The sequence below is a fragment of the Agelaius phoeniceus genome, chromosome Z, assembly GCF_051311805.1.
Source record: "Agelaius phoeniceus isolate bAgePho1 chromosome Z, bAgePho1.hap1, whole genome shotgun sequence".
NCBI classification, from domain to species: Eukaryota; Metazoa; Chordata; class Aves; order Passeriformes; family Icteridae; genus Agelaius; species Agelaius phoeniceus.
Genome location: NC_135303.1, coordinates 30,543,860 through 30,571,368, shown reverse-complemented (window position 1 = coordinate 30,571,368; position 27,509 = coordinate 30,543,860). Strand labels below are relative to the sequence as shown.

Genomic DNA, 27,509 nt, shown 5'->3' with positions numbered 1-27,509 from the left:
TTGGGGTTTTTTTCAGACATACAGTTTCTTTTTGTTTTCTCTGAAAAAGGAGAAAATAATTGGCCCCTGTCCTGTTTGAAGTAGTGCTATCAGCATCCTGTGGTTAAGACTGCAGGAATCACCTTCCCTTCCTGAGTCATTCTCAGTCTTGCAGTCCTGCTCACACCGCAGCTACCTGAGTTTAGTTTTTTTACTGTGTCAAATTCAATTAAAATTACAGTTCCTAATGTATCTGGAAGCAGTTGTGAAGACAATTATGCAGAAATCTAATTTGTGGTCAGAGAGTGGACTTTACAATAAAAACGGACTAGGAAGAATTTTTTGAATGAAAGAGGAGTGTGGGAAGTATTTAATGAATGCTTAATGAATTATTAAGCTAAAATCTACTGTGAAATGTTTTCTGCCTGTTGCCAGTAGGTCCATTATTATGAGGCTTAACTTTACGCCTGCAGATGGTGTGATAAAACCCTTCCAAGCCTCTGTGTAGTTCAAATGTGAATTCCTTACCTGTGGAAAGCCATCTTTTATTCTGCAGTCTTCATATGTGTTTTAATCCTAAGCATATGTAAATATTTGTGTTTTTAGACCATTTAGGGAATGATGAAAGAAGAAACAGGAAGACCCAACAGATCAATAGCTGGCTCTCAGCCTGGTGTCAGTGGCGTAATTTTGGCTTGATTGATCATGGGTCAGTTTGCACAACAGCAGACCTGCTGTCAACAGATAGGGTACACCTGTCTCAAAGGTGTAAAAGATCTTTGCACAGGATTTAGCAGGGCTCATTAAATGAGTTTTAAACTAGATTTGAAGCAGGGAAGGGATAAAACCAGGCTCACTAGAGACAAGCATGAGGGCCGCATTACAGTATTTGAGGGAAGATGTCTTAGTGGACATGGAATCCATGTGTCAGCAGAGACAGAGGAGTTATTCATGTACTAGAAAACATGGAAGCACTTGAGAGCATAGGGTAGGAATTATGTCTTCATACTCACAAAAAGGTGGTGGAATCAGTAGCCCAACTGAAGTGTGTGTACACCAATGCACACAGCATGGGCAACAAACAGGGGCAAATGGAAGCTGTTGTGCAACAGGAAAGGTATGACATAGTTCCCATCAAAATATGGTTGTAGAACAAGTTCTAATTTATACGCTGTTCTGTAAAGAGTCTAGTACAGCATTGCCTAAAGGTGTGTAAATTTAAGTGAATTTCAGGCAATAGCACAAAAGAGCCTCCTGAGAGATTTGGTGATTTTTTTTTCTATTTATAGCATAAATAATTTGCTTCATGATAAAGAAAATGTTATGTAGGTTCACAAATATGGACAGCATGACAGAAGAAAAAGTACTAAACAAGAAAGGATGATAGAAACGAAACAAAGGGATGTGAAGTCTATGCTAAGATTTGATAAGCTTTCTGTCATTTGTTCAGAGGCTTGTTTGCATAAATGGTACTTATTGTATAGTAAGTGTTTGTAATAGTAATTACTTTGAAAGTTTGTTATTAATGTCAAGTTTTATATAACCCCCAGTCCTTTGTGTTTATTTTTGTTGGGAAGATCAGAATATAATTGTTTAATCATGGCAATTTTGACAAATATTTGAGAGCTTGGATTACGGTAGAATTTTGTGTATTAGGTAATAAAAGGTACAAGTCTGGCAGTCAATTTTTTCGACAAGTTGTTATTACTTACTGACTTTGTTTCCTCCCCATGTCTATACATGTCTTAATAAAGGCTGTAAAAATTGTTAATCCATTTGAAGTTTCCCAAAATGAAGAAATGTAGTTTTTTTAATTGAGAGGCATTGTTAAGGGAAAGGCTTCTTGCATATTTGTCATGCTACTGAAAAGTGACTAATGTTCTGTTAAGTCTGTGTCGGAATATGTAAGTTGATACTAAATTTGAAAAACTTTAATATGGACAAATAGAAAATGCATGAATAGTGAAGGGTGGGGAAGTTTTGTGTACAGTGAATTACTTAAGTACTGTGCTAAATTTGAGTTCTTGAAACATCAACACTGCCATTTTAACTGGAAATTTTCCCTGTTCTTAATGTGAATGAGAGCCCATGCACATGCAGATGAGATTGTGGATGTTTTCTTCACAAGATGGCTTGACTGCTTTTTGTCTTAAATAATCTGTAAAAGCATATATATGTATGTGTCCATGTCCATACGTACAGGTATTCATATATACACACCTTTACTTTGTAAGGTAAGCTTTTGGGTAGAGGTATTTTTCTGCCCAGTTAGAAGGGAAAATACATGGATAGTTGGCTTCCTTTTTCATCAGCTTTACCACTGACCTTTATTACAGTCTGCAGGAAGACTGAAAAATTGGCACCGACAGGCTTGATATCGCCTTTTCTTTTGTGATCTGTCAGAATTCCTAAATTGTTAGGAAATGAGACTTGACAGTTTGTGTTATTATCTGGAGAGCAATTTAACCATATTATGACTGACTTCAGTCTAATGCTTTACATCAATTGATTCTTGTAATCTTTCAAGGATGCATCTTTGGTTGGTTGCTTGGGTTTTTGTTTTCTTTTTCCCCCCCTGTCCCCCAGAATGCTGTCACTTATGAAATGTCCTTACTGGAGGAACATATAAGTAGAGCCAACAAGGCATTAAAGCAGTTCTGTTTTCATGTTGACTGTAGCTTTTATAATGAAGATTTACTAAAGATTGTGGTAAATACAACTTGTTGGCAGACCTCATTTGGCTGCACTGAATCTGAAAAAAAACCTACTGTAACTGTTTTATTCAGTTCTGCCTGTGTTTTTTCCAGCTGTGACCAGTGTCACTGTTATTATTGAAAATACAAAAAGACAAGTATCATTTGCCGCATTAATACATCAGAATTTTAGTTAAATACATTGACCACATTAAATTCTCTGAACTCAGTTGTTTTCTAACTGCTACATTTATTTTGTTATCAAACCACAAGTATTTTTTACTACAGTAAATTTGAAAACCATTTGGTACAAGTATTGTCTCCCAAGTAGTGCTTATTATCACTCTAAATAAATAGTTAGTTCTTATTACAGTTTTAGTAAGCAACAGCTGCATAGCTAGATTTGAGATTTGGGCTTAACACAGAAATTTGTCTTTTTTCTTATGATCCATAAATTGAATTTTCCAGTACTGCAACTAAATGTTATTTAGCTAGAATTAAAATGTATTGCAACAGCTCTTTTGTGAAAACAGCCTCCTGATAGCTTTTGTAAAAATTCAAATTAATTGAAGAATGACAGTAAGACCCTCGAATTTTAATTTAGCTATAAAGTCACTCAATTATTTAATAATTTAGTATCTAGCAACTTTTTCTTGTGTAGCAATCTGCTGTTAGATTTCCGACTCTTTTGAAAGAAAACTTGAGTAATGAAGGGAGATAGCCTATTTCATAGAATTCTGTTGAAGAATTCTCTTTAGATTTTCAGATTTAAATTTACTTGTGTGAAAAGAAAGTATGGGTCTGTCTCTCACTAAAAATGTCTTTCATAGTGTTATAACTTTTACATATTCAGGAAGTTATTTGCCCTCTCTTTGGTCTTTTTCAGGATCCTGAACACAGACCCAGCTGAGCTTAAGTCTTACACTAGTATTAAATTTCCAGTCTTCATTATTTTCCCAAGAAATTATACCAATAATTAGAAGATAATTGAAAAAAAGTTATAATAAATACACATTTTTGGCAAAGATAAAACTACAGTTAGAAATTCCAGATCCATGTTGTCTTTTTTTTCTGAAAGGAAAAGTGTTTCAAAACCAGTAAACAAATATGTAAACAGCCACGGAGAGGTATTAGCTTACTGTTTGCCTTTCTAAGGTTTGCATGCTAATGCTATGGTGCACTTCATGATTTTCTTCTTGCTGTTTTTAGTGTCTGGTTCCACCTCTCACAGAAAGCAGAGACAAGGTCCTTACATTCCATCTTAACTCAGGCTCAAAACACTTGCTGTATCAATGAAAATTGCTATGAGAAATAAGAGAGAGGTAGAGCTTAGATAGGTTAAAGCTGTAGATAGGTGGAAAAATTACCCAAATATTAACAGATTAAAAAAGAAAACACATCCATTGTGGTTTAAAATGATACAAGAGTTCAGAACATTTCTAGTTACACTGTCTGCTTCAGACTTGATAGAAGAACAGTGTTGGGCATATATTGGAAAAGTCTTACTTTTGGGAATCTTTTTTTTTCATCCTTCTCTTTAAGAAATATGCTGTCTTCTTTCCTCCAAACAGAATTTATTCATTCAAATAAATACATACCATTTTTTATTGTCCTAGTTCAAAATGCTGGGAAAAGTTTTTACTGACAATTTGTTCTAAAGGCCAGTAATGTGCTTCACTAAAATACAATTTGTTTTCAGTTTAAAAGCTTTTTTTCAATTAAATCTATGTCCAATTTGTATATGTCATCATAATTAAGCTGCTAAATTCTTGGAATCTTCATTAGTTAATGTAGTGTACCGATTTTCACTGTACTTCTGGGAAATTTTTACTAGGGAGTACTCCACTGTCATTTAGTCACTGGATTTCACTGTAATCTGTTGACCAGAGAAAAAGGTTTTATTTCAGAAATATGCACTGGTTGGCTTTTGATATCTCTCATAATATGAACTGCTGCTGCTCTGCATGTACAGCCAAATACAAGATTTGATAATAAAAATGCTAAAGCTATACAGGAAGAGAAACCTTAAGTACTGCAGCCATATTCTTCATAGTTTCTCAGACTTATTCACAGTATATAAAACACACTAAATCTGTGTTTCTCTACTTTTTTAGTAACAAAAGAGAATATTTAACATGAAGCAAAAGTCTTCTAGAAAGCTTGGAGTGTTACTTTGGGGTATTGTTTGTTTTTGCTACTGGGGTCAGCTGCCCATGAATCTGCTATGAGAGAAGTATATCATAAATTAACAGGAAAGAAAGAAAGGATATTTCTGATCCCCATAAGATGAATCTGTTGTTGGAAAAACATGATAGTGTGTTTGTATGTTATTAAAAAAATTAATATATATACTTCTGTTTTACAGTGTGGATAAATTTGTCAAAGAAAACAGTAATAATTAGTTTCCATTTTACATGCCTTGTTGTAGAGTATATTATGTAAGGACTAGTAAAATAGTTTGTGATATGTTTCTTAATCTGTCATGAATTTCTGGGTGTCTTCTGCTGTTCTGACTCCTTCTCTGTTTCTGCAGGCTGCCTTGTATCGGCTGAGTGGGGATTGGAATCCTTTACATGTGGATCCAAGTTTTGCTGCTCTTGGAGGTGAGCTGATGGGGATACCATTGTGTTAATCACATCATTTGGATGAAGGATAATGTAAATGTATTTTTAATCTATTTTTCATGATGTACATTTTTCACAACCTGGAAAAGTAGTGCTTGTTTTATAGTTGTTCCTAGAGTCACCAATTAAATAAGTTCTGCATGACACTTCAGTTTGAAGCATTGCTTCTTGTAGCTAGAGATGGGGAATGGTGCTTGGATTTTACTTACAATGGAAACATACTTTCTAACTTATTTTCCTTTAGATCTTGTTTATTGCCACTGTCCTGTTTTTACAATGTCTATTTCATAAGCAGAAATAATTGACTATCAAAGTTTCCAAAGGAATCCCATAGATTCTCTAATATGTATTCCTTTCCATTTGAATAATTTTGAGATTATGTGGGTCTCAGTGGAACTCTTTCAGTGTAGTCTTATCTATCCCAGTAAATCCAGGAGGGCAGGAGAGAGGGAGCTTGTTAGCACTTCTTTCCTATAAGATTGCTTAACTACACCTCTTGCTAGTGCATTAGCTTGTTAATTTACATAATTCTACATGCCAAAGCACTAGATCAGAGACTGCATTAACTAATTCTTGAAGAGATGCAATTAATGAAAAGGGATGTTTTCTTGAAATCATGTAGTAAAGTTATTTTTTCAGACATATTTTCAAGCCTTGTAAGTAGTATAGTTTGATCACTCTGGGCAGTCAGTAATTTGATTTACGTAAGAAATTTTCCTGAATATGTGTGGTATCATAATAAACATTACGTGAGACTACTAATCTATAATAATGAGTCTGCAGTTTCCTGGTGAATTTCTTTTTGATATGCAAGTATCACTGTATGGTGTTCTTATCAAGATAGATAGAGCAGAGCTATGCTTCCTTGTTCAGATCACACTTTACATACATTTGCAAATTATCTTTCATAAATGCATACTAATTGGTTTGTTAACTCAGTTTTGTATAATTCTATGTAAATTTGTGTTCGTAAGTAATGATTGTCAAATACTAGAGTCCAAGAAGAGATTTCCCCAGTTTGTTAAAGCATTCTGTTTGCTTATGATGTTGATTTGTTAATGATGGTGATGGAGTTGAGAAATACGTGTTTATAATTGAAAACTCAGTGTTTGGAATAATAGTGATGATAATACTGTAAAAACTATGAAAGTTCTAAAATACCCTACCTATACTAAATGCAAGTACTGTCAAAGAAGAAATTACTGTAGAGATAGTCCACAAATTTTTTTCCTAGGTGTGCAAATGTTTTTTTTTCCTTCACATCTATTCACACACCTTCTTGTCATGTAACAATCTCTGTGGATGCTGTCTTTTACTGGTTCTCACCAGTGCACATGGAAAGCAAGCATTCAGCATAATACATTCAAATCATTCCTGGATTATTGTTAACACTTCCTTAAGTGGGTAATATTTCAGAAGACATAAACCACATGAAAACACCTGTTTGTATTCTTGTGCCTTTATTCCTGTGTCTTTTGTTTCCAGATACTAGAAAGCAATATTTACTTTGATTTTGTTTCAGTCTAGATACAAAGTAATGGAATTTAGCTCATGGAATTTTTCTTTGAGTATTAGTTTTATAAAGAAAACACTGGGAGAAATAGGATTGGGTCTATTTGAGTTCTGAATAGAGTGGGTGGTTTCTGGTTCTTGCATAGTGAATTGAACGGAATTTTTAAAGAGCTAGATGTCACTATAACATTCTGAATGAGAGGTACTGAAAACTGGTGGTGTTACAATAGTGCAATAATCTGACTGCATGATAACTTTGTGCTTTTAGAACAGGGCCCATTGTATACAAAATAGAGTGCTATTAAAAGTGTACGTACTCAAATATTTTGTGGGAAAGAAATGACAAAATGATCAGACTGGAATACTTACAGTGAGAAAACAGACTCATATTCCTTTAAGCCTGTCATTCTGTCATGTCTTCTAATGTAATGTGACAAAATTTCTCACCCATAATTCTGCTAGCCTTGTCTTTCCTTTGGTCTCATAATTCCCATCTTTCCCAGCATTGAATCTTCCATGGCTTCAGCTTGCAACTAGTTACCACACAACCACTTGCTCATTCCTTATCTCTCCTCTCCCTGTTTTTCCCTTCACTTCCCTTTCCTCTCGCACCCCCACTGCTGGTGGGGTGGAGAGTAGAGCTGCAGAGAAAAATAGGTAAAACTTGTGGGTTGATATAAGAACACTTTAATAACTGAAGCAAAGTAAAATATTATATTGATAATACTAATGCTATTGCTACTACTACAAATAATAATGAAAAGGACAGAGAAGAAGTGAAGAGTAAAACCCAAGAGAAACAAGTGCACAACACATTTGCTTATCACCTGCTGACTGATGCCCAACCCATCCCTGAGCCCTGATCAGTAGCTCCTGGCCAGCTTCCCCCAGTTTATATCCTGAGCATGAGGTTCTGCCACCTCTTTGGTGGCGGATCGTAGGTCATGGAAGAGTGTCCGGCATATGTTAGACACTATTTAGCAACAGCTGAAACATCAGTGTATTTTCAGCATTACTGTCACACTAAATTCAGAGGGCAGCACTGTAAAAGCTACTAGAGAAGAAAATTCATTATAGCCCAGCCAAAGCTAGGATGGCGTCTGTCTGTCTTGATGGTGGTTTCTTTTCTTTTCTTTTACATCTTCCATTTCTCTGCTGGCTTGACTTTCTCCTGTCTCCTCTTTTTTTGTTTGTTTTGCTTAGCTTTTGGTTTTTCTTCCAGCTGTTGTCCCTTGAGAGAACAGTTTGTGCTGTGTACATGCAATGAGAAGTTGTTAAGAGCTCAAGAAAAACAGACTCTGGCAGACAGCAGTAGCTATAAGTTCTGGGCAAAGCAACTAGTTTCAGTGCCAAAGCTGGACAGCTCTGTCTGGATTCCAGGGGCTGTTGCAAGTGTGATCAGTTACTGTTTACCTGCCTTGTCAGGTCAGAACAACCTGTTAAAGGAATCAGAATATACAAGCAGCATGTTTATAACTTAACAGTTGCACTTTAGCAAATCTGAGGCCAGCTGTCAAAGGTTGATTTTGACAGTAGTGGAAAAAGATGCAACACTAATATAAAGCTTATCCTCTGCCAAGGTTGAGAATAAAGGTAAATTAATCCTAAAGCAGGCATTGTATTAGAAGACTTTGGCCAGCCATGAATAGGAATTCAAACCAGGAAGTATCAAATGATCTTAGTATTGCCACTTTTTAATGATTACAACACCTCTTACCCTTAATGTACGTACATACATTTAACTGCATGTCTGATGTGCCTATGCATGCATACTAAAACAGATAATCTTATTTTTCATTTTGTCACCTCTACAGACAGGGAATAATTCTATTTCTGAGTTTCACAGAGCACAGGCAGTGCTAAGAGTGCTTTCCTTTGTCCAAAAGTAGAGGAAATAATAAATAGTAACAGACACTTTTTTGTTGAGATAAATTAGGTTAAAAAGGAAAAGGATTAAGAACACTAATGGAGGAAAATACTATGAATAAGGTATAGCTATTAATAGAAGCTGCATTCAAGGTCCTAATATAAAAAATGCTAAAGTGTTACCTCTTTAAATAGGATTTAAGAAGCCTATACTTCATGGACTATGCACCTTTGGGTTTGCTGCTAGGAACGTTTTGAAGCAGTTTGCAAATAATGATGTGAACAGATTCAAGGCAATCAAGGTCTGTATGTTCATTCTTTGCATTAAATTTCCTGGATTTTTCTATTTTAGTGCCAAAAGAAATCTTAAGTGTGGGGCGAGTCTTTCGTGATGTGTTAATTGCCAGAATTGCTTTTACTTACAGCTCCATGCATTTAAATGCCTCTGTCTTGTATGTTTGCTTAAATATATAGGCTTTCTACATTGATAATTGACTTAATTTTCCTCTTTTTTTTCATTTCAGTAGAACCAATGTGTTTAAGCTTTGCATTTATATAAAGCAGACAAATATTTTTGCAACCCTACTTTTTTTTTCTTTTTTTGCTTTTAGGTTCGCTTTGCAAAGCCAGTCTATCCAGGGGAAACTTTGCAAACAGAAATGTGGAAGGAAGGAGATAGAATCCATTTTCAGACCAAGGTCAGAGCAATCTCTTCACTGTGGGCTTCAGAGGAAGATGTATTGGTTAAAAGAGTGGGGATAGAGGGGAGCAAGAAAGGATGACTCATTAAGCAGCACACCGTTGGCAAAGGCTTTGTAAAGAAATGTAGTAAATATAATTAAATAGTCTTACTTACTTTATGGTGTCACTAGGATTCTAATAGAAGTACCATTATAATCATAGGACTTAATACCCTTGTGTTAAAGGAGGACTCTTTTCATTGTTGTGCATTTTTTGTGTTTTTCCACTGGGGAAAATGAAAATAATAAAAAAGCAGTCATCCTCAGGTCATCATAGCGTGTACTTGTTTTCTGTAGTTACTCATAACTTTATGTATTCATCTTTTTTTTTTTTCTTTAACATTTATTTATCTTAATCAGCTCTTAACAGTTTATCTGCATGTAAGTGCAGATTTAGCTTAGACTGGGTTAAACTTAGGCTGCAACTACACAGAGCAACTTCCTAGAAATGGAAATTTCATAGCAGTTGAACATAGTAACTACAATAAAACAGTGTTTACACTTTTTTGAGATCTGGGTTTGCTTTATTCTATTTTCTGCTAGTAGTGTTGTCTCCATGTCATAGGGTACTTGGTGGGAACTAAAGGTAAATAAAACTCCAGATAAAGGGCAAAAAGTAAAAGTGAATGTCATCACTTATGTAGCATCATATGACATTTTCACTTTCTTTGCCTATGATTTGATACTGCTATTTGTCAATATTTGCTTTGGCTTATGCAGTGAAAGTTACATTGCTTTGCTGGCCAAAGCTTTGCAGCCTCATCTCCATAAAAATGTAGCCAGCTCTTGATTAGTGAGTAGGGTAGCAGGTATAGTTACAGCTGCAAGGAGGATTGGGCAAGTAAAATCAAACAAGGAGAGTCATCATAGGAACAGAGGAATGCTGTATTCATATAGCTTTCTGGGATATACATCAACTGAAGGAGGCAAATTTTATTTGCAGACCTGATGGGTGGTCGCAGCTGCAGAATTTCAGGATGGTAACAATGTAGAGACTACTTTGTACAAAATCTCCATTTGTCATTGCTAGTAGCAAATGAGGTAGTTTGGTGCCTCAAGTGAGCTTTGAAAATTACTGTAGCCATATTTAAAAGATTTGATCAGTCAATCTAGAATTCATATGTCTACTTTTGATGGTTTCCATGTACCATGTTAGTTAATAGAGTTCATAATATGCTTCCAAACCTGTCCAAATTTGTATGCAGGGTGAGTTGTTCTGTTGTGTTTAAAGGCAAAATTCATAATTATGCTTGGTTTAGTAATTGCTAATATGTAGAGTTTTGGTGAATTTTGCTAAGGATTTTTCTTCCACAACTTTGGAGAAACTGATTTTGGATAGATTTTGCAAGGTTTAACAGGATTATAGTAAACCATCTTAAACAGTTATGAGGTGTGCAGAATTTTGTTTCTTACTGTATGTTGGATTTGTATGAACTCTGGTTAAATCAAACTACACATGGACTTAAAGTTTTGAGAGGGTGGTTTGAATCCATTTTCAGCATTGTCTGAAGTGCAGTGGCAGCAGGTGACAAGCTGTTAGGCATGATTTGAGTAATAGTTAATGTAGTCCAATAAACTAGGCTGTGGTACTTGATGTTTCTCCAGTTTGGCTATTTGTCATACACTTCTCTATATGCATTATCAGTGAATCAATTTGCTATCTTCTGTTGGCTGCCATAAGTCAGTAGGGTTTGTCACATCCCTCAAAGAGAAAATACCAAATTGAAATCCATTTTCTTATTTGAAGTAACTATTTCAAAAAACTAAACTGGGAGAAATTCAGGTATTTTCCATCATTCTTTTTGTAATCTTTGTTGTTTGCAATCCTTAAAAAGCTGTTTCTAGTGCAAGTTGAAGTATAAGGCATGTGGAGATAGTGAAATTGTCTAAATGGACTCTTGACAACTGAGTATCTACCTCAAGGAAAAACATTTTAGAGCAATGTCTTTCTAAGAACTATTTATGAAGAAACATTGACAGTAACTTGTAACACTGGAGGTAAATAAGGTTTTTCAACTGTTTTGTGAGAAGAACACCAGCAATATATTTTGGTACAATTTCTCCAGAGGAAAATAATTATTTTGCTTGAAGAGCTGTTTGGAAAACATATTATAACAATTTGTCTCAAGACTACAGCACATTTATGAGGTGTTTTTTTTCACTCTGTAACTTCTGTTTTCTCATTACATCTCTGATTTTAAAATATCAGGAATACTCCTTAGATGCCCTTCTTTTGTGTCTTTCTGCAAATAAATCACCTCTTTAATGTATTTTTCCCCCACTACAGATTAAGGAGACTGGAGAAGTTGCGATTGCAGGGGGCTATGTGGATATAGTACCGGCCTTGGAAAAGCCTTCTGCTCGAGAGCCTCTAAGGGTAGGTGGAAGCAATGGAAGTCTTAACTTGAAGAGAAGCATAGTCAGGCTTTATTTTGGTGAAAAACACAGGAAAAATACTTAGGTCTCTTACCAATCTTATTTGCAGTATTCAGAGGAGTTATGAGTTCAGAGATGTTAACATGTACGTTGTTTAGGCTACAGATGTTAATTGATCTGTTCGAGAGGAAAATTCCAGTTGTTTACACTGGATGCTGATGTTTGATGTGCTTGATGCTAACGGGTCTCTCAGGATAAACATTGCACTGTATTGTTACAAAACAAGGAAGGGCATGTGCCAGTGATCACCATGTTTTGAGCACTTGCATAGCTCAAAATATAAATTACTTAACATAATTTGGATGTGTAACTGTAGAACAATGCTTTTCATATTATTTTGTAGATGTTGAAGATCAAACTCTGTGTAGGATGTAAAAGTGTGTGACCTTTCTCAGTTTTTTTCAGAGACACAGGGATAGGGGCAAGAAGGCATTAGCATGAGTGAAAATGACATAATGTACTCGCAGAAAAGAAGTTTCGTCATTGAATCATTTTGAAATAAGACTCTGAGAGCTGTTTGTACATGTGGTTAGGCCTGGCACACAACATGCTCTTTATCCTGTGTATACATAAAAAACATCCCCAGCATGCATGCATACCTTAAGCCTCCAGTACTGTACTTGCCACAAAACACAGAATTGTATATGCAATAATGAGGATGACCCTAATGTGGTCTAAAAGTCACTTAAGGCAATGCATATTTGTTGTTTATTATTAAGGCAATGCCTTAGTAAACTGTTTTTTTTTCCCCATTGATTCCTGCATGCAAACTATGAAATTTTAATGCTTTGACATTTATGAAATACTGAGATTGTGACATTCATATAAAGCTTTTAATCACAGAATGGGGAATATTGGGTGATACTTGGGCTGCATCCAAAGCAGCATAGCCAGCAGGTCGAGGGAGGGGATTCTGCCCCTCTGCTCTGCTCTGGTGAGACCCCACATGGAACCTGAATCCAGCTCTGGGGACCCCAGCACAGGAAGGGCATTGACCTGTTGGAGTGAGTCCAGAGGAGGGACAGCAAGAAAATGAGGGGGTTTGAGGACCCTTCCCATGAGAAAAGGCTAAGAAAATTTGGTTTATTCAGCCTGGAAAAGAGAAACCCTCAGAGTGACCTAGTTGTGGCCTTTTATTACCCAAAGGGAGACAAAGAGGAGCTTTTCACAAGAGCGTGTAGTGACAGGATAAGGGGAAATGGATTCAAACTAAAAGAGGCTAGGTTTAGATTAGATCTTAAGAAGAAATTCTTTACTGTAAGGTTGGTTAGGCACTGGAACGGGTTTCCTAGAGAAACCAGCAGGCTGTGGCTGCCTCATCCCTGGAAGTGTTGAAGGCCAGGCTGGATGGGGCTTGGAGCACCTTGGTCTAGTGAAAAACATCCCTGCCCCCCAACAGGGGGTTGGATTATCTTTAGGATTCATTCCAATTCAGCCATCCTATGATTCTATGATTTATCCAGGAACCTATTTCTTTTTGCTGCTTGTGTTTAATCTTCTAAGACATTCTGAATCGTTGAATGAAGCTCAAACCTTAGAACCTTCTTGAACTGCTCAGATTGTCTTTAAAAAAAAAAAAAAATTGGCGGAACAGGTGTTCTTCTTTAAGCTTACCCTGAGAAATTAAGGTGCTTTGGCAGAAATTTGCTGGCAGGGTCAGACACCCACCAGGGGAAACCAGCCTGACTGTGTGAAGATTGGCAAATTTAAAGACCATTTGGAACCATTAATATAATGGAAAATGTTAGGCATAACCAAAGAGGTGACAAAATAGCAGCCTGAGGAGTCTTGTGTTCTGCCCTACAGGTAGGTACAGCAAACAACTAAAGCTCTGAGACTTTCTTTGCTCCAGTTCCAGTTAGACAAAAAATGTCACTGAAGTAGCTTCCCTAAAGTGAAGCCTTTTATCCAGTAAAAATATTTCTTAAAAGAAAGAGAGTGAAAGGCTTGCAAAATAATGTGCTTGGAAAAGTTGGAAATGTAAATGTAGCTGATCCCACTGTTAAATTTTTTCTGCACCGCAGTTCTGACTGTATTCATCGTGCAGTATGTTTTGAACATTTTTCATGTCAAAGTAAAAACATTTTTTTTTTGTTCTGAAAACTAACATAACATTCACTGTAGAAAAAGTGGCAGTGGTTATCATCCAAAGGAAAAAAAAGGGCAATTTAGAAGCTCTTAGAGCACTAATTAAAAAACATTGTCTGATATTGTAATGATAAATGACAAAAACTATTAAAAACAAAATTTGAAAAAAATTTAAATGAAAATTTGAAATGAAGCATTTTTTGCTTGAATGTATTCTTTAGTGGTGATGGTGGCTAGATGTGATTATTTTGTGGTAGAAAAAATCTCAGTTGTATTTAATAATTCTGATGTAGATAGTTGAAGCTTTGCATGCTGGAAAGTGACATGTTCAGTACCTTTTAACAAAGTTTCAATTTTAAATTCTTCATACTTTCTTTTTTTTTAAAGGCTGGAGGGCTGCAGAGTAACCTTGTGTTTGAAGAAATTGGTCGCCGTGTAAAAGAGATGGGAAATGAATTGGTAAAGAAAGTTAATGCCGTATTCCAGTGGGACATCACTAAAGATGGAAAAACAGCAATGCAGTGGAGTAAGTTGCGGTGTTTATGTGATACCCCAATGCATTTTTGTTATGAAGTGGGATTTATTGTAATCATTCCAATTAAACTGATAGCTTGGAACTAAGCATAGCGTAGTAGATGAATATGTAGTGGGACCTACAGGTCTGAATGCAATCTGGGTGCACAAATGACAGGAGGTCAGATAAACTTTGTAGGTACTACTCTTTCAAGGAACATTCTTCTGTTTGGTGTAGGCATAGGTTACATCATCCTTTAGAACTTCAGTGCATTTCTACTTACATTTTCCAGATTGGATTGCCACTGCACTTAGGAAAGCATGCTAAATTAGCCTAGTAGGAGTGTTACAGTAATTAGTCTGCTGGTGATGTACATGCTAACTGATCTAAAACAAATAAGTAATTATTTCTACTGCATTGTTCTTGTCACTTCAGTGAAAAACGTAGCCCAATTTGTTTCCATTTACTTTTTGAGATCAAGGTTTAATGGAGGCATAATCATGATTTCCCATCATTTAAGCATGGGACTGATTGATGATGAGAAGCTAAAGCCTGTAATAGCAGTGGCTCACAGGAGAAGTTTTTCGTGATTAAATGAATAATAGAATTATGTCAAGTGGTCTGATGGGGGAAAGCTACTTCCTCAAAAACCTTTTCTTCTTAAGTTCTCCTTTGTTCTCTTTATAAAGATATGTACATTTGAAAACAACCCCAAATCTTCTTTTATTAATTGGATAGATTTTTTTTTATTTTTGGAATTTCTTTTTTGGTTTTTTTGTTGACATGTCTACTGCTTTATTGGTGGAGTCTAAAGATTTTCCAAAGGGAAGAAGCTTAGTGAGGTTGTAACTTCCTGGCCTTTTTGTGGGGAAATGAAAGTCTGGGTCAAGCCTGTTGCTTAGACTTCATTTTGTTTGGTCTCAGTGGTTGGATGTAGTCAAAAGAATTTTGGGGATGATGCAGGTGCAGGGGCTGCTCTTTGACAGGCTGAGAGGGGAGACTCACAGTAGGTCAGATCAGGTCTGCTGTTATGTTTTGTTCTGTACACTGTGACTTTTTTTAAACTATTGTTGAGCAATTTAGAAGCCTATCATTTTACTTAATCCTTTCCTAATGTTGACCAGTAGAGATTCTGAGTAGCAGGACTGCTGTTAAGTTTCAGGAAAAATATTATACAGAGATTGATCAGGATAGTTGTGTTCTACTTGCCTTGCTTTTTAAGCAGTTTTTGAGGGCTAAAGAGTGATTTCTGTTTGGATAGAAGTTAATAAATATGAATATACCTGTGGGGATTATGCAAGCTGATTTCCTATACATCAAAATGAGACAAGGGAAATACTGAATAATCCAACTCAGACATTCTGTCTTAAAATTCATTACTGCTCTTAATCATTTCTATTGTCTGCAGTTTTCCATTTTTGCATGAAGTAATTTAAATTATGGACATGGTTAGAGCTTTGAGAGAAGGCATACGAAGTTTTACTTGTGTTCTTGCTTTTAGGTGATATTATTACATTAGGTGATATTATTATCACATTTTTAAGTGGTAATTAGAAGTGCATTGGTTAAACTCCTGAATACTTGAAGTGGAAACTTGTATTTGTTGAGAAACACTCTGTACTCCACATCAGTCCTATTGTTTCATGTGTAGCTAAACTTGATACAAGTGATGGTCATGTTTATAATGACAACTAGAAAACTATTTCAGGTTGATTGATTATTTGCATTAACTTTGGAAGTGCTTTATTGATCACCTAAGTTCAATATTATGTATGTCCAGAGAATAGAGGGACAAGTCAATGGAGGAGAAATCTGCTGAGGGGTGTTTCAAAATATGAATAAAATTTCTCACACAGTGAGAAGTTCTGAAACTGCAAATTGCTGAATGCAGAACAAGCGCACTTAGATATTTAGGCCTGAGCAGTGCCCTTACTTGCCTCATGAGATCACATTTTATTAGAGGGGAAAGAGGTGAATGTTTTTGCTATTGTATTCAGATCAAGAGAGTGCTCCTGCTTCGAATAAATCAATAGTCAGCCTTTTGTCCTCTCCTGCTTCTCCTACTGAAGCAGTAGGAAGAACCTACTGCTTTCTTCCTGTTCATATGTCTCTAGCTAAAAGGGATTAAATAGACATAGCTTTTGTTTGTCTTGTTCCCTCTGCTTCTGTTGCAGTGACAATTTTCTGTACTATTATATGCATTTGGAAAAAAAACTTAAAGATCCCTGTGGGATGGAGGCTGGAGGAGCTAATCTAATATATTTAACCATTTCCCACTGCTGACTGCTATTAAGAGCTGAAATGAAACTTTTTCAGAACCTTGGAAAAGTTACTGTCAAAATTTTTACAGTGTGGTCAGTTCCTTATGAAGTATTGTAGTCTCTGTGGTGTAGTAAGGCTGAAGGTAAATATCTAGGTGACCCAGCAGGGTGTCTGTAGGAAATGTTGTTTACTTTTCCTTTTGGGAGTACTGGTATGCAAGTACTTCCTTTGTATATCACTTCTTTTGAAAAAACTTTGTGTCATCCTATTTCTGTATTTGTTTGTGTTTTCTGAATATTTTTGTGTGCCTTTAGATTTCAAGTACTTTTTGGAGGAAGAAAACAGGAGTTGGTTAGTACTAAAAAATAGTTAGACTGCTACAAATAATCTAAATATTAAAATTTCATATTGTCTATATGAAAATAGTTAAGAAAACTCACTAGCAGAATTTTAGGAGTTACGACAACTGTAGTATCAACCTTCACTGTTTGTCCCTACATGGAAAAAGAGCCTACTATTGTTGATGTCTGTTTAACTCCAATGGCATATTTTTAATGGCAAGCTATAGATGTATCTGCATGATTAAATTTTTATTTGGGGAATATTTGAAAACACTTCCCTGCCATTAAAAAGCACATATCCAAAAAACCATAAAGCAAAAGGCCTTCAGAGGCAAGTACCTGAGTTTTATAAGCAGTTGCCAACTTAATTCTTTATGCGTGTTTGCATATGTTACATTGTTATTCAGTATTCAAGTGTCTTTTCTACAAATGCTGGTATAATTCATTTTCCATGGTAAGTGCAGAAGAAGATGGAAGTTTGTGAGTTTACATTCCAAGGAAGACAGCTTTCTTGAAGTTAGGATATTCTCAATAATCTAAAAGATTTCTGACTTTATGTGATTTTTACAAGATCTCTGTATGGTCATCAGCAAGACTTTTGTAATTCGGATGAGCAATGACAGTAGTTTGGAATATATAACACTGACAATGCCATTTTCTCACTTGAATGCTTGACTTTGAGTTCTTAATGTAAGGTGAGCTTCCGTACACAGTTAGAAATTTTAGTCTTAGTCAAATTGATTTTTTACTTTAAAAACTGAAGATGACAGTACAATGTTACCTTTGCAATAGCTTGAATTTATTTCTGTGTCACTATTTTGACTGGTTTTCAAAGGTGCTTCAGATTTTAATGTTACTTGACTCAATTAGTAGAATTGCACTTCTTTACTGTACATTTAAATTTGGCCTGGTGGTTATTAGTTGATCTTCTGTGTACAAGAATTTTGAATAATTTTTATAAATGTTATGCTGCTAGATTAGATAAATTCTGAATTATCTTTCTCTCTTTTCTAAGTAAAATTGCCATTTTGGAGGGTCAATCCCATAATGTACATAGCTACAAGAAAGCCAAAAGGAAAATACGACATTAAAATAAATTCACAATTTGGTTCATATAGCTAAATATTACATACTATTTCAGTGTATGGTCAAAATTCTTGACAAGTTATCACTGAAACAACTTGTGTATGAGGAGGAATATTATTTTGGCTGAGTTTTTTGTTTTAAGCTGTAACTCGATGTTAATTAACAATCTATCTTTTTTTAGGCCTCCCTTTGTAAGGGCCTCCTAGGCCTTTACAAACAGTGTTTCTGGTTCTTTTGGGCTACCTGGTAGGCCTCATTCTCTTATTTAATTGGATATCTAGTTGTTCTGTCTTGTGTTCTAATTTTTTGACTTGTCACTTTTACACAGCTTTGTGCTCTTGTGAAGAGTGCAGCAGTTGACAGTGCTGGAAACAATCTGGGCCCTGCAGCCCATTGCTCCCTTACTCAATGGTTGTAGCTCCAGCATCTTCTGCTGATGTCCTTCAGCCTCTTCAGATCAGGGCAGGAAGCAGATAAGAGAAGGCAGCCGCCACAGCACGAGTGCTGTGTCCATTTCTGGGCCTCTCAGTCCAGGAAAGACATTGAGGTGCTGGAGTGTGTTCGGAGAGGGGCAGTGGAGCTGGGAAAGGGTCTGGAGCACAGGTTCTGTGAGGAGCAGCTGAGGGACCTGGGGCTGTTTATCCTGGAGAAAAGGCAGCTCAGTGGGGACCTTACAACTCTCTACAACTGCCTGCAAAGAGGTTGTAGCCAAGTGAGGGTCAGTCTTTTCTCCCAGGTAAGAAATTGCAGGACCAGTAAAAATGGACCTCAATCATGGAATGGTGATGTTGGAAGAATTTATTAGTGGAAAGAATGGGCTGTCCAGGGAGGTGCTGGGGTCACTGTCCCTGTGGTGTTCAAGAAGTAACTGAGTGTGACACTCAGTTCTGTGGTCTAGTTGTCAAGGTATTGATCAGTTAAAACTTGGACTCTGAGATCTTTTCCAACCTTAATGATTCTCTGATTCTGTGAAATTTGTTCTTGTGTATGCAATGAATCTTTCAAATTTTAGGGAAACAAAAAGTTCTTTTATTTTACTATATTTATGTTTATTTCTAGTGTTCTAACTGCAACTGTGACATTTTGATCTCTACTTTCTGCCGTAAACCAGGATTTTTAGAAGTCAAGTGAAATTTGTTAATTGAATGTGGCTTTTGTTGGTACAGAGAGACATCTTTATGGAGGCACTAGTATTATGACACTAGTCTGTTTAACCAGCAGTGGCCTTTCCTTCTGTGCAGTTCTCTGTGGATGGTGTGAAGCCATGAAGAGGTGTAGAGCACCTGACTGTGCACTCAGGATGTGAAATTTTGGACAGCTCATCTGCTGTGTAAACAATGTTGAACTGTAATGCCTGACAACTGGCCTTAATTAGTGGTATCTGTATAAAAACAAGCTGTTCTAATTCAAGAGGATGATGAAAATCCTTTTAAAAGAGATAAAGCAAGTATCAATACCTCAGAAATAAGTGTAGTGGTACTGAAACTACCTTCACTTTTTAACAAAAACCTTAATTGATAACCCACCCCAGATTTTTCCAGTTTGCTTCACTACCTAAAGCATGCTTTGCTCTCTCCTGCATTATCTATTACTTTACAACAATAGCCTTTTTTTCAGGCTATTGTTAGTTATAATTTTTTTTTATTTATTTTTAGAGTTAAGGTTTCATTTCAACTTTGCTTTCTGTAGAGAAAAGGTAATGCTGTTGAGATCTGTTGGCTGATAGTTAATGGCACTCCAGAACAGCACTTAGAAGAGTTTGCCAATCTGTTGCTTTTCTTCATGTTTCTGAAGTTAGTGCTGAAGGCAGGAGATGTTTCTGTTCCTTTCCAGTTCTCAGAAGAATAGAACGTTGTTATGAGAACTGGGGAGAAATTGTTACATGTGGTTGGTTGTGAACAGCTGATAAATTAAAGTGAAATTGCTCAATAATTTACGATGCAATATGACTTCAGGCAATGAAGAATACCTGTTTTTATTTGGTTAGCAGTTGAGTCTTGTATTGCCCTTACTTGTCCACTTTAAAGCAGAATAAAACACAAACCAAACTAAAAAAAGTCTGACTGTTAATATTTTTCTTCTAGAAATGGTAAGGCACTCTTCAAAGTCAAAAAAAAATTCTTACCCCAAATACTAGGTTTTTAGGTTTTTGGAAACCTGCCATAAAATGTCAATGTCTACTGTTTTATCTAGTGCTTTGACTCCTATATATGTGAATTTTCTCTATTTTTATTTTATCTCTGACAACATCATCTTTTTGATGATAATAATTAATAAATTTTAATTGATGTAATGAAACACCTATGTATTGAAGTAAAAGCAAAAATTTGAATGAAAACTAGCATTTCATTCACTTGAACTTCTTGATTCTACTTTTCTGCCAGGTATGTAATAGCATGTATTCCACAGCATAAACAAGAGGGCACTCCCTCTGGTCATTGGGAAGCTAGGATTTTTCTGCTCTAATGTATGGGACCTGTTCTGGAATTCAGCTTCTTTCTTTGATTGCTAGTTTATTTATCCACAAGCTAGTGCTCTTGTTTAGTCTGAATTGTATATTCAGTATTCTAGCCTAGGTGTAGGTCAGGAGGGAAGAAAATGGATTGTGTATGTTTCCAATCCTTCTGTTTGTTTTTTTGCCCTGCAAAAAAATTGAATGAACAAATTTTTGTTCATTCAATTTTGTTCACTCCCCACTCATTCATTTTGTTCACTCCCGACTCATTATTTATAAAGTACTTTCCTTCACTAAATACTAATATCTGATATATTTTGGACCATTCTTTATCCACAGTGGCACCTTTTTTGTTTTAGCTACTTGTATTAGAGAGGTCAACTCATTTACGATGAAGCCTACAAAAAGGAATGGATCAAGTAACAATTATTTTGTTGCTTGTTCTCTGTGTTTTTATAGAAAAGACAGTTTTGTTGTCAGAGTGCTTTGCTTTTGTGGCTGCCTAAGTTTTTTTTTTTTCATTTTTTTGCTTCCTTATCAAAAATCTTAATGTTATTTAAAAGGAATCTAGAGGAAGTGGAAATAACCTTTTTGACATTTTTGGGAAAAGAATGTACCACTAGATCGATCCTTTTCTTTTTTCTTTTTCTTTTTTTTTTCCCTTGTTTTTTTTTTTTTTTTTTTACTTGGAATTTCTAGTAACTAGTAAGGATTACCTTGAGGTGGGATTCAGGATTTGAGGTGATCAGCTTGAGCTTGGTACCCAGCAAGGTTATGGAGCAGACCATCTTGATTGCTATCACTCAGGACATCTGGGAACCAAGGGCCAGGGTCAAAGCCAGCACAGGTGTAGAAAAGGCAGGTCCTGGCTGACCAATATGCTCTCCTTTTATGACTAGGTGACTCACCTCAGCAAAGCCTTTGGCACTGTGTCCCACAGGATTCTCTGGGAAAAGTGGCAGTCCACAGCTTGAACAGTCATAATCTTTGCTGGGTAAAAAACTGGCTGGATGGCTGGGCCTGGCGAGTGGTGGAGCCATCACAAGTGGTGCTCCCCAGAGCTCAGTATTGGGGCCAGTCCTGTCTCATATCTTCAATATCATTGTTGTTGGTCTGGATGAGGGAATTGAGTGTTCCCTCAGCCCTTTCACTGATGACACCAGTTTGGGTGCAAATGTTGATGTGCCGGAAGGTTGGAAAGCTCTGCAGAGGGATCTGGGCAGGTTGGATCAATGGGCCAAGGACCATTGGATGAGGTTCAGCAAGATCAAGTTCCAGGTCCTGCCACTGGGTCACAACAACCCCAGGCAGTGCCACCAGCTGGGCAGAGTGGCTGGAAAGCTGTAAGCTGCCCAGTGGAAAAATATCTGAGGTTTTAGATGACAATTGGTTGAACATGAGCCAGTGTATGCACAGGTAGCCATGAAGGCCAGTGGCATCCTGGCCTGTATCAGCAACAGTGTCACCAGCAGGACCAGGCAGTGACTGTCCCCCTGTACATGGCACTGGTGAGGTCACACCTCAAGTGCTGTGTCCAGTTCTGGGCCCCTCACAAGAAAGACTTTGTTGGTGGAAAGAATGAGGGGGTGAAGTGAGTCCAGAGAATGGCAGTGGAGTTGGGGGAGGGTCTGGAGCTCAAGTCCTCTGAGAAGCAGCTGAAGGAGCTGCTGTTGTTCAGCCTGGAGAAAAGGAGGCTCAGGGAGACCTCCTTTGCTGCTCTGTACAGCTGCCTGGATGGAGGCTGTAGCCAGGTGGGTGTTGGCTTCTCATGCTGCTTCTGGGACAGGACAAGAAGAAAAATCTGCAGACTGCAGCATGGGCAGTTCATGTTGAACATCAGGACAAATTTCTTCACAGACAGGGTGGAGTCACCATCCCTGGAAGTGTTCAAGAAACTGCTGTATGTGGCATTTAGTGCTGGGGGTCTAGTTGTTAAGGTAGTGGGTCTTTTCCAACATTAATCATTCTGTGATTCTGTAAACATGAAAGATTTACCTTGATTATGGGTGCCATGATTATGCAATGTTAAAGGTGTGGTTGTGCTTTGAGAGGTTAGTGTTAATTGTAGATATTGACGGTAAATGATGGTCTTGGGATTTCGCTAGGAAATGGAGAAGGAGAACAAGGACTGTAATAATGTTAAGTAATATCTTAATGTACAACAATGTAACAGCTGTTAATTATGTACCATATTCAAAATAAAACTTAAGGGTTGTGAGAACTTTTCTGAGCCATTACACCTATTTAATTGTTTTTGTCATCTAAACCTGACACTGGTGAGACTGATGGATCAGTATTATCAATAAAGTATATCTAAATTTCTTTTCAGCCAGTACTTAGTGAAGAATGAGAAGTTGTGTCTAGGGAGACAGTATGTCAGGCTTCCAGTATCTGGCTCCCTTGTGGAGCAGTGTAGGAATGGTAGGGACAGGAAAAAACATTATTGCCAGCAGAATGAAATACAAAAAGGATTCCTAAGGTCCGGAAGTAATTCAAAACGGTTGGCTAGGAACTGCGGGCATCCTAGACACCACGTCTGTGTTTTGTGAATTAATCTGTAGTGCTTGCTGACCTCACTGTTTGTCTCCAAGGGAACAGTCTGGCTGCACTAGTATGGTGCTCAACATTAGCAGCATTTGGGTAGAGGAGTATTTTAAAAGCACCGGTTAACTTAGTCTGAAAGCTGGTATCCACTCTCAGACTTCAGTTGGTGTGTGTGGCTTGCATTTCATGATTCAGTGGATGATTTTTTTTGATTTTTGTTTTCCTAATAATAGTCTGTGCCTGCATAACTTACAGGAGCAATGTTAAAGGCTCAGGTATGTTAGATCATAAAGTCGGTGGTTTGGGCCACAAGAATGTTGTTACACAGCCGCTACCCACAAACACAAATGTACAGATAATTCATCTGGTGCTCAGTAACCTTTTTAAATTTCTTCCCATATTGCTTGAAGTTAGTGATATGTATTAAATCTGTTCCAGGATTTATAATTTACCTTAAAATCAACTGGAAAATAATAATCCAATATGTCACTTCTCACTGAGCAATGTTGTATACCTAAGTCCCCTTCTAGTTCTGTTGTAACTAGATAAATATTGCTTGAAGCAGATTTCAGAAAATGAAAGACTTAAATATGCTAAAGCTACTCCCAGTCTCTATAGTTCCCCTTACCCTGTCAAAAAATTATTTGGAAAAAACTGGCACATAAGATAATTTATGCAGAAATAAAGCTCCATTTTAAGGCAAGGGCCTTAAAATTTGTCCATGAAGAGCAACTAACTGTCATCCATGATTCTGTGATTAGAGGTGCCATGTTATTACAGGAATATCCACATAAATAATGTGTGGGATGGGGGCATGATGGATCAAGAGGCAAAGGTGTAAAGGAAAGGCAGGAATTTTCAAAATCTGAGAATGACTCAGCAGAGCACATCCTGTCAAAATACTCTTCTAAACAAATGACACCATACCTGATGGTGTTAGCTTTGTAGTAGATTATTTTGGCAGGTCATTTGGTGTGGGAAAAGCTCTGAAGCTACAGACACTTGTAGGAATTTTTGTCTTTCCAGGAGAGAAAGACAGATAATTGGCAAGGCTTTAAACACTCCTTGCATGAAGCAGAATAGGCTATATTGTGTTGGCCTGGAGGACAGACCAGGGAAAATGGGCAGTGTGTTTGAACACCACTACATTTGCCTTGTCTGACTACAGGATGCTGGTTTTGAACTTTGGGGCTTTATTACTAACTTGAACACTTTTGCAGTAAGTGCACTAATTAATACCCTGTGCATCTTAGGTGTCATTTGAAAATAGATTTACCATTGCTGCAAGAATGTTGAAGTCCTTGCTGTAAACACCCTCCCCTTCAGTACAGGAATATTTTTTTTATTTTCTTTCATTGATGAAGAAGAATTATACCTCATTTATTTTCTGAGTAGCTGATAGCTGATAATTTAGACTGGATGCTTTATAATAATAGGTAAGGAAAGTACTATTCTTAAGCCTGAAAGTTCTATCTTTATTTTATCTTTATTTTGAAATTAAACTGTCTTTGCTCTTGCTTCTCAGCAATTGACTTAAAGAATGGCTCTGGAGCAGTGTATCAAGGACCTGCCAGAAATTCTGCTGACACTACCTTCACTCTCTCGGATGAGGATTTCATGGATGTGGTACAACAAAAGGTCAACCCCCAAAAGGTAAAGCCTGGGTGTCACAGACATACTCTCTTGTATATAGACATATTATTTGCCTTACATCAAGCTGTGGTTCATGACTGTTTGCATTCTGAAATCCTAAACCCTGGGAGGTTTTGCCAGTGGAGACCAGAGTCAGATAAGGTATAAGCACATCAGTATCTTATACTGAATTAGCCAGAAAGTGTGAGGGGGCATTTATGCCATCTTTATTATCTTAAGGCAAAGATAACCACAAAGGACTAAAGCAGGGGCCCTGATAACACCAAGGTTGTGGATTCAATACCTGTATGGGCCATTCGCTTTAGAGTTGGACTAGATTATCTTTCTGGGTTCCTTCCCACTTAGAGTATACTGTGATTCTGTGACATAAAGCCTGGCAGTGCAAAGTTAGGAGTTTGTTTACTTCCTGGTGCTTCACAGTATACAATTTGCCAGTTTAGGTTTGTCAGTTTGATCATTCAGGCTGTTTTGATTGTCATGTTGCAGGAAGTTGATGTTTGTTGCAGTGGTCTGATTTATTGCTAGTAGTGCAGCACAGAGAAATGTCAAGACAATGCATACATTTAGATGGTCAAAATTTACCTAAATCAGGATATTTTTCAGGGAAATACAGATTTAAGGAAGGTCTTTAATCTGGGTCTGCACTTTTAGCTTCTTAAAGTAATCAACTGATTAAAATGACTAATTTTACTAATAAAAATGCCTTGTGTAAAAATAAATTGAACTGTCACAAATTTAATATGTCAGCTTACAGATTAAAGCTTGAGCAAATGAAAACTTTAATTAAGTTCATCATGTATCAAACAGTTCCTTTTCTTTGATCTCAAGCAGAAGTTGTTGGAGACTTTGATTGTAAATTGGAGACTAATGATCATGGTGAATATTTTTTAAAAGTCTTATATACCACATGAGTAAAATCCTTTGTGACCCTCTGTATACAGCAGGCATAAAGCATAAACAAACAAGATGTGTTTCTTGTGTAATCATAATGTGTAATCATCAGAATGCTAAAGAACAGTGATTGCAATTCAGGAACATGATCTATGTTTAGGCATTAGTGTTTCCTTTGAGTTTCTGTGAAGTTTTCCATCTAAAGAAGCTCAAAGCATCTATTCAAATTCTTTTCTGCTGGCGCTCTCTATTCTTTATTTGAATGTATTTCAAGCTAATGGAACTATGCAAAAGAAAATTTAAGGAACTTTCAAAGGGCTTTCAAACTCCAAAGCCATTGTGAAGCAAAACTAGTTTTAAAAAAATACGAACTAGATTGAAACAGGGTCTTTGAAGTAGGGAGAATAAAAATGTAATATACCAGCATTGAAGTGAAAATACTGATTGATTTATGACTTTGCAAATGCAACAAAATGTTGCTTATTTCCTGTTTGTTGTAATATGCTATGTATAAAGCCATTGCATTTCTTTGGCATATGTGTGTAATACATTGTGCAAGTATATGTTTGTATTTAGTAGGAATTTGAGTGTGTAGCTTACATTTTCATTAGTCTTTAATTTTCATTATATAGCCTTTTCATTCCATTTTTCATTTCTTATAATGAAATATGGATATTTGTAGTGTGAGGGGATGATGCTGGGAGCTTTATTTTTTGTGCCCTGCTGAAGTTTTGCCATCAGATTCTGTGAAGGCATTTTTCTTACAGTTGGAGAAATGCTCTGTGCTATATGTGGAAAGGGAACAGAGGCCACTGAAGTTACTTTGTGTTTATTTTATTTAATTTTTTTCCCATGAGTGACAGCGTTGGCCTTGTCTGCACTATAGATAAAAAAATCTGGTTGTGGATGGTATTAGAATTGAACAGGTTTTTTTAATAACTGATACCCAGTTAAGCATTGTGCACTAAAGGCTTTCTCCTGAGTGCTAAACAACCGTTCTTTTGGCTTCTTATTTTGTTCTAGTGACTCTTTGGTTTCTTAGTGAGCAGTTGAATACATGTTTTTCCCTTCTGTTTTTTTTTAGGCATTCTTTTCTGGTAAACTAAAAGTGAAGGGGAACATCATGCTGAGCCAGAAACTGGAAATGATCCTGAAAGACTATGCCAAACTCTGAACTGCTTGATCATCTACCACGGCAGTGAAGAACTGTAGAAGATTGAAACTCAATTAGTTCAGAACCAATGATTTGCAGACTAGTTAACACCAATGTACTGATTCATTATACTGCTAATACACAAGCTGATTTAATTGCTGTAGACAGAAGTTACAAAATGAAAATAACTGTTACTATTTGTCCCTTTTTAGTTTCTCAGCAATGGTAGAGAATCATACTTTTCTGATCGTACATCTTTATCTAAATGAAATGTATTTAGTTCTTACAAAGAAGCATATATTTCTATGTTAATTCTGAAGAAAATTAAACCAATAGACTTCATTAATATCTCCTTTTATGTGTCTGTCAGTCTTCATTTATCTTGCCTTAGATAGACTTAGCTTCTGTAAGTCTATCTGGTTTATTATTCAAACAAATAGTTTTTGTCTCAAGCTCTCATGATTGTATCAAAATAATTGGAAGATGGAAGTAAATTCCATTTACTTACATCGTGTCATTATGTGGGGGTTTTTTTCTGCAGAAAAAACCTCTTGGCATTTTGGAACCCACATTGATTAGCCATTTTCATATATTACTCTTGTAAATCACAAAATGGTTAACATTTAGTGTCTAGAGGAAGCTTTTTCATGTGAGAGGCATTAAGACTGCACC

The 27,509-nt window shown here is 36.5% G+C and overlaps 1 protein-coding gene across 1 annotated transcript in view; it reads left to right on the top strand.

Moving 5' to 3' along the window:
• Positions 1–27,185, top strand: part of HSD17B4 (hydroxysteroid 17-beta dehydrogenase 4) — a 62,883-nt gene extending 35,698 nt beyond the window's left edge. The window contains exons 18-24 of the mRNA XM_054652270.2: positions 5,206–5,275; positions 8,870–8,976; positions 9,286–9,372; positions 11,702–11,791; positions 14,326–14,464; positions 24,666–24,793; positions 26,769–27,185. Coding sequence (XP_054508245.2) covers positions 5,206–5,275; positions 8,870–8,976; positions 9,286–9,372; positions 11,702–11,791; positions 14,326–14,464; positions 24,666–24,793; positions 26,769–26,858 — 711 coding nt within the window. The 3' untranslated portion in view covers positions 26,859–27,185. The remainder of the gene's footprint in view (positions 1–5,205; positions 5,276–8,869; positions 8,977–9,285; positions 9,373–11,701; positions 11,792–14,325; positions 14,465–24,665; positions 24,794–26,768) is intronic.
• The last annotated feature ends 324 nt before the right edge of the window (positions 27,186–27,509 follow it).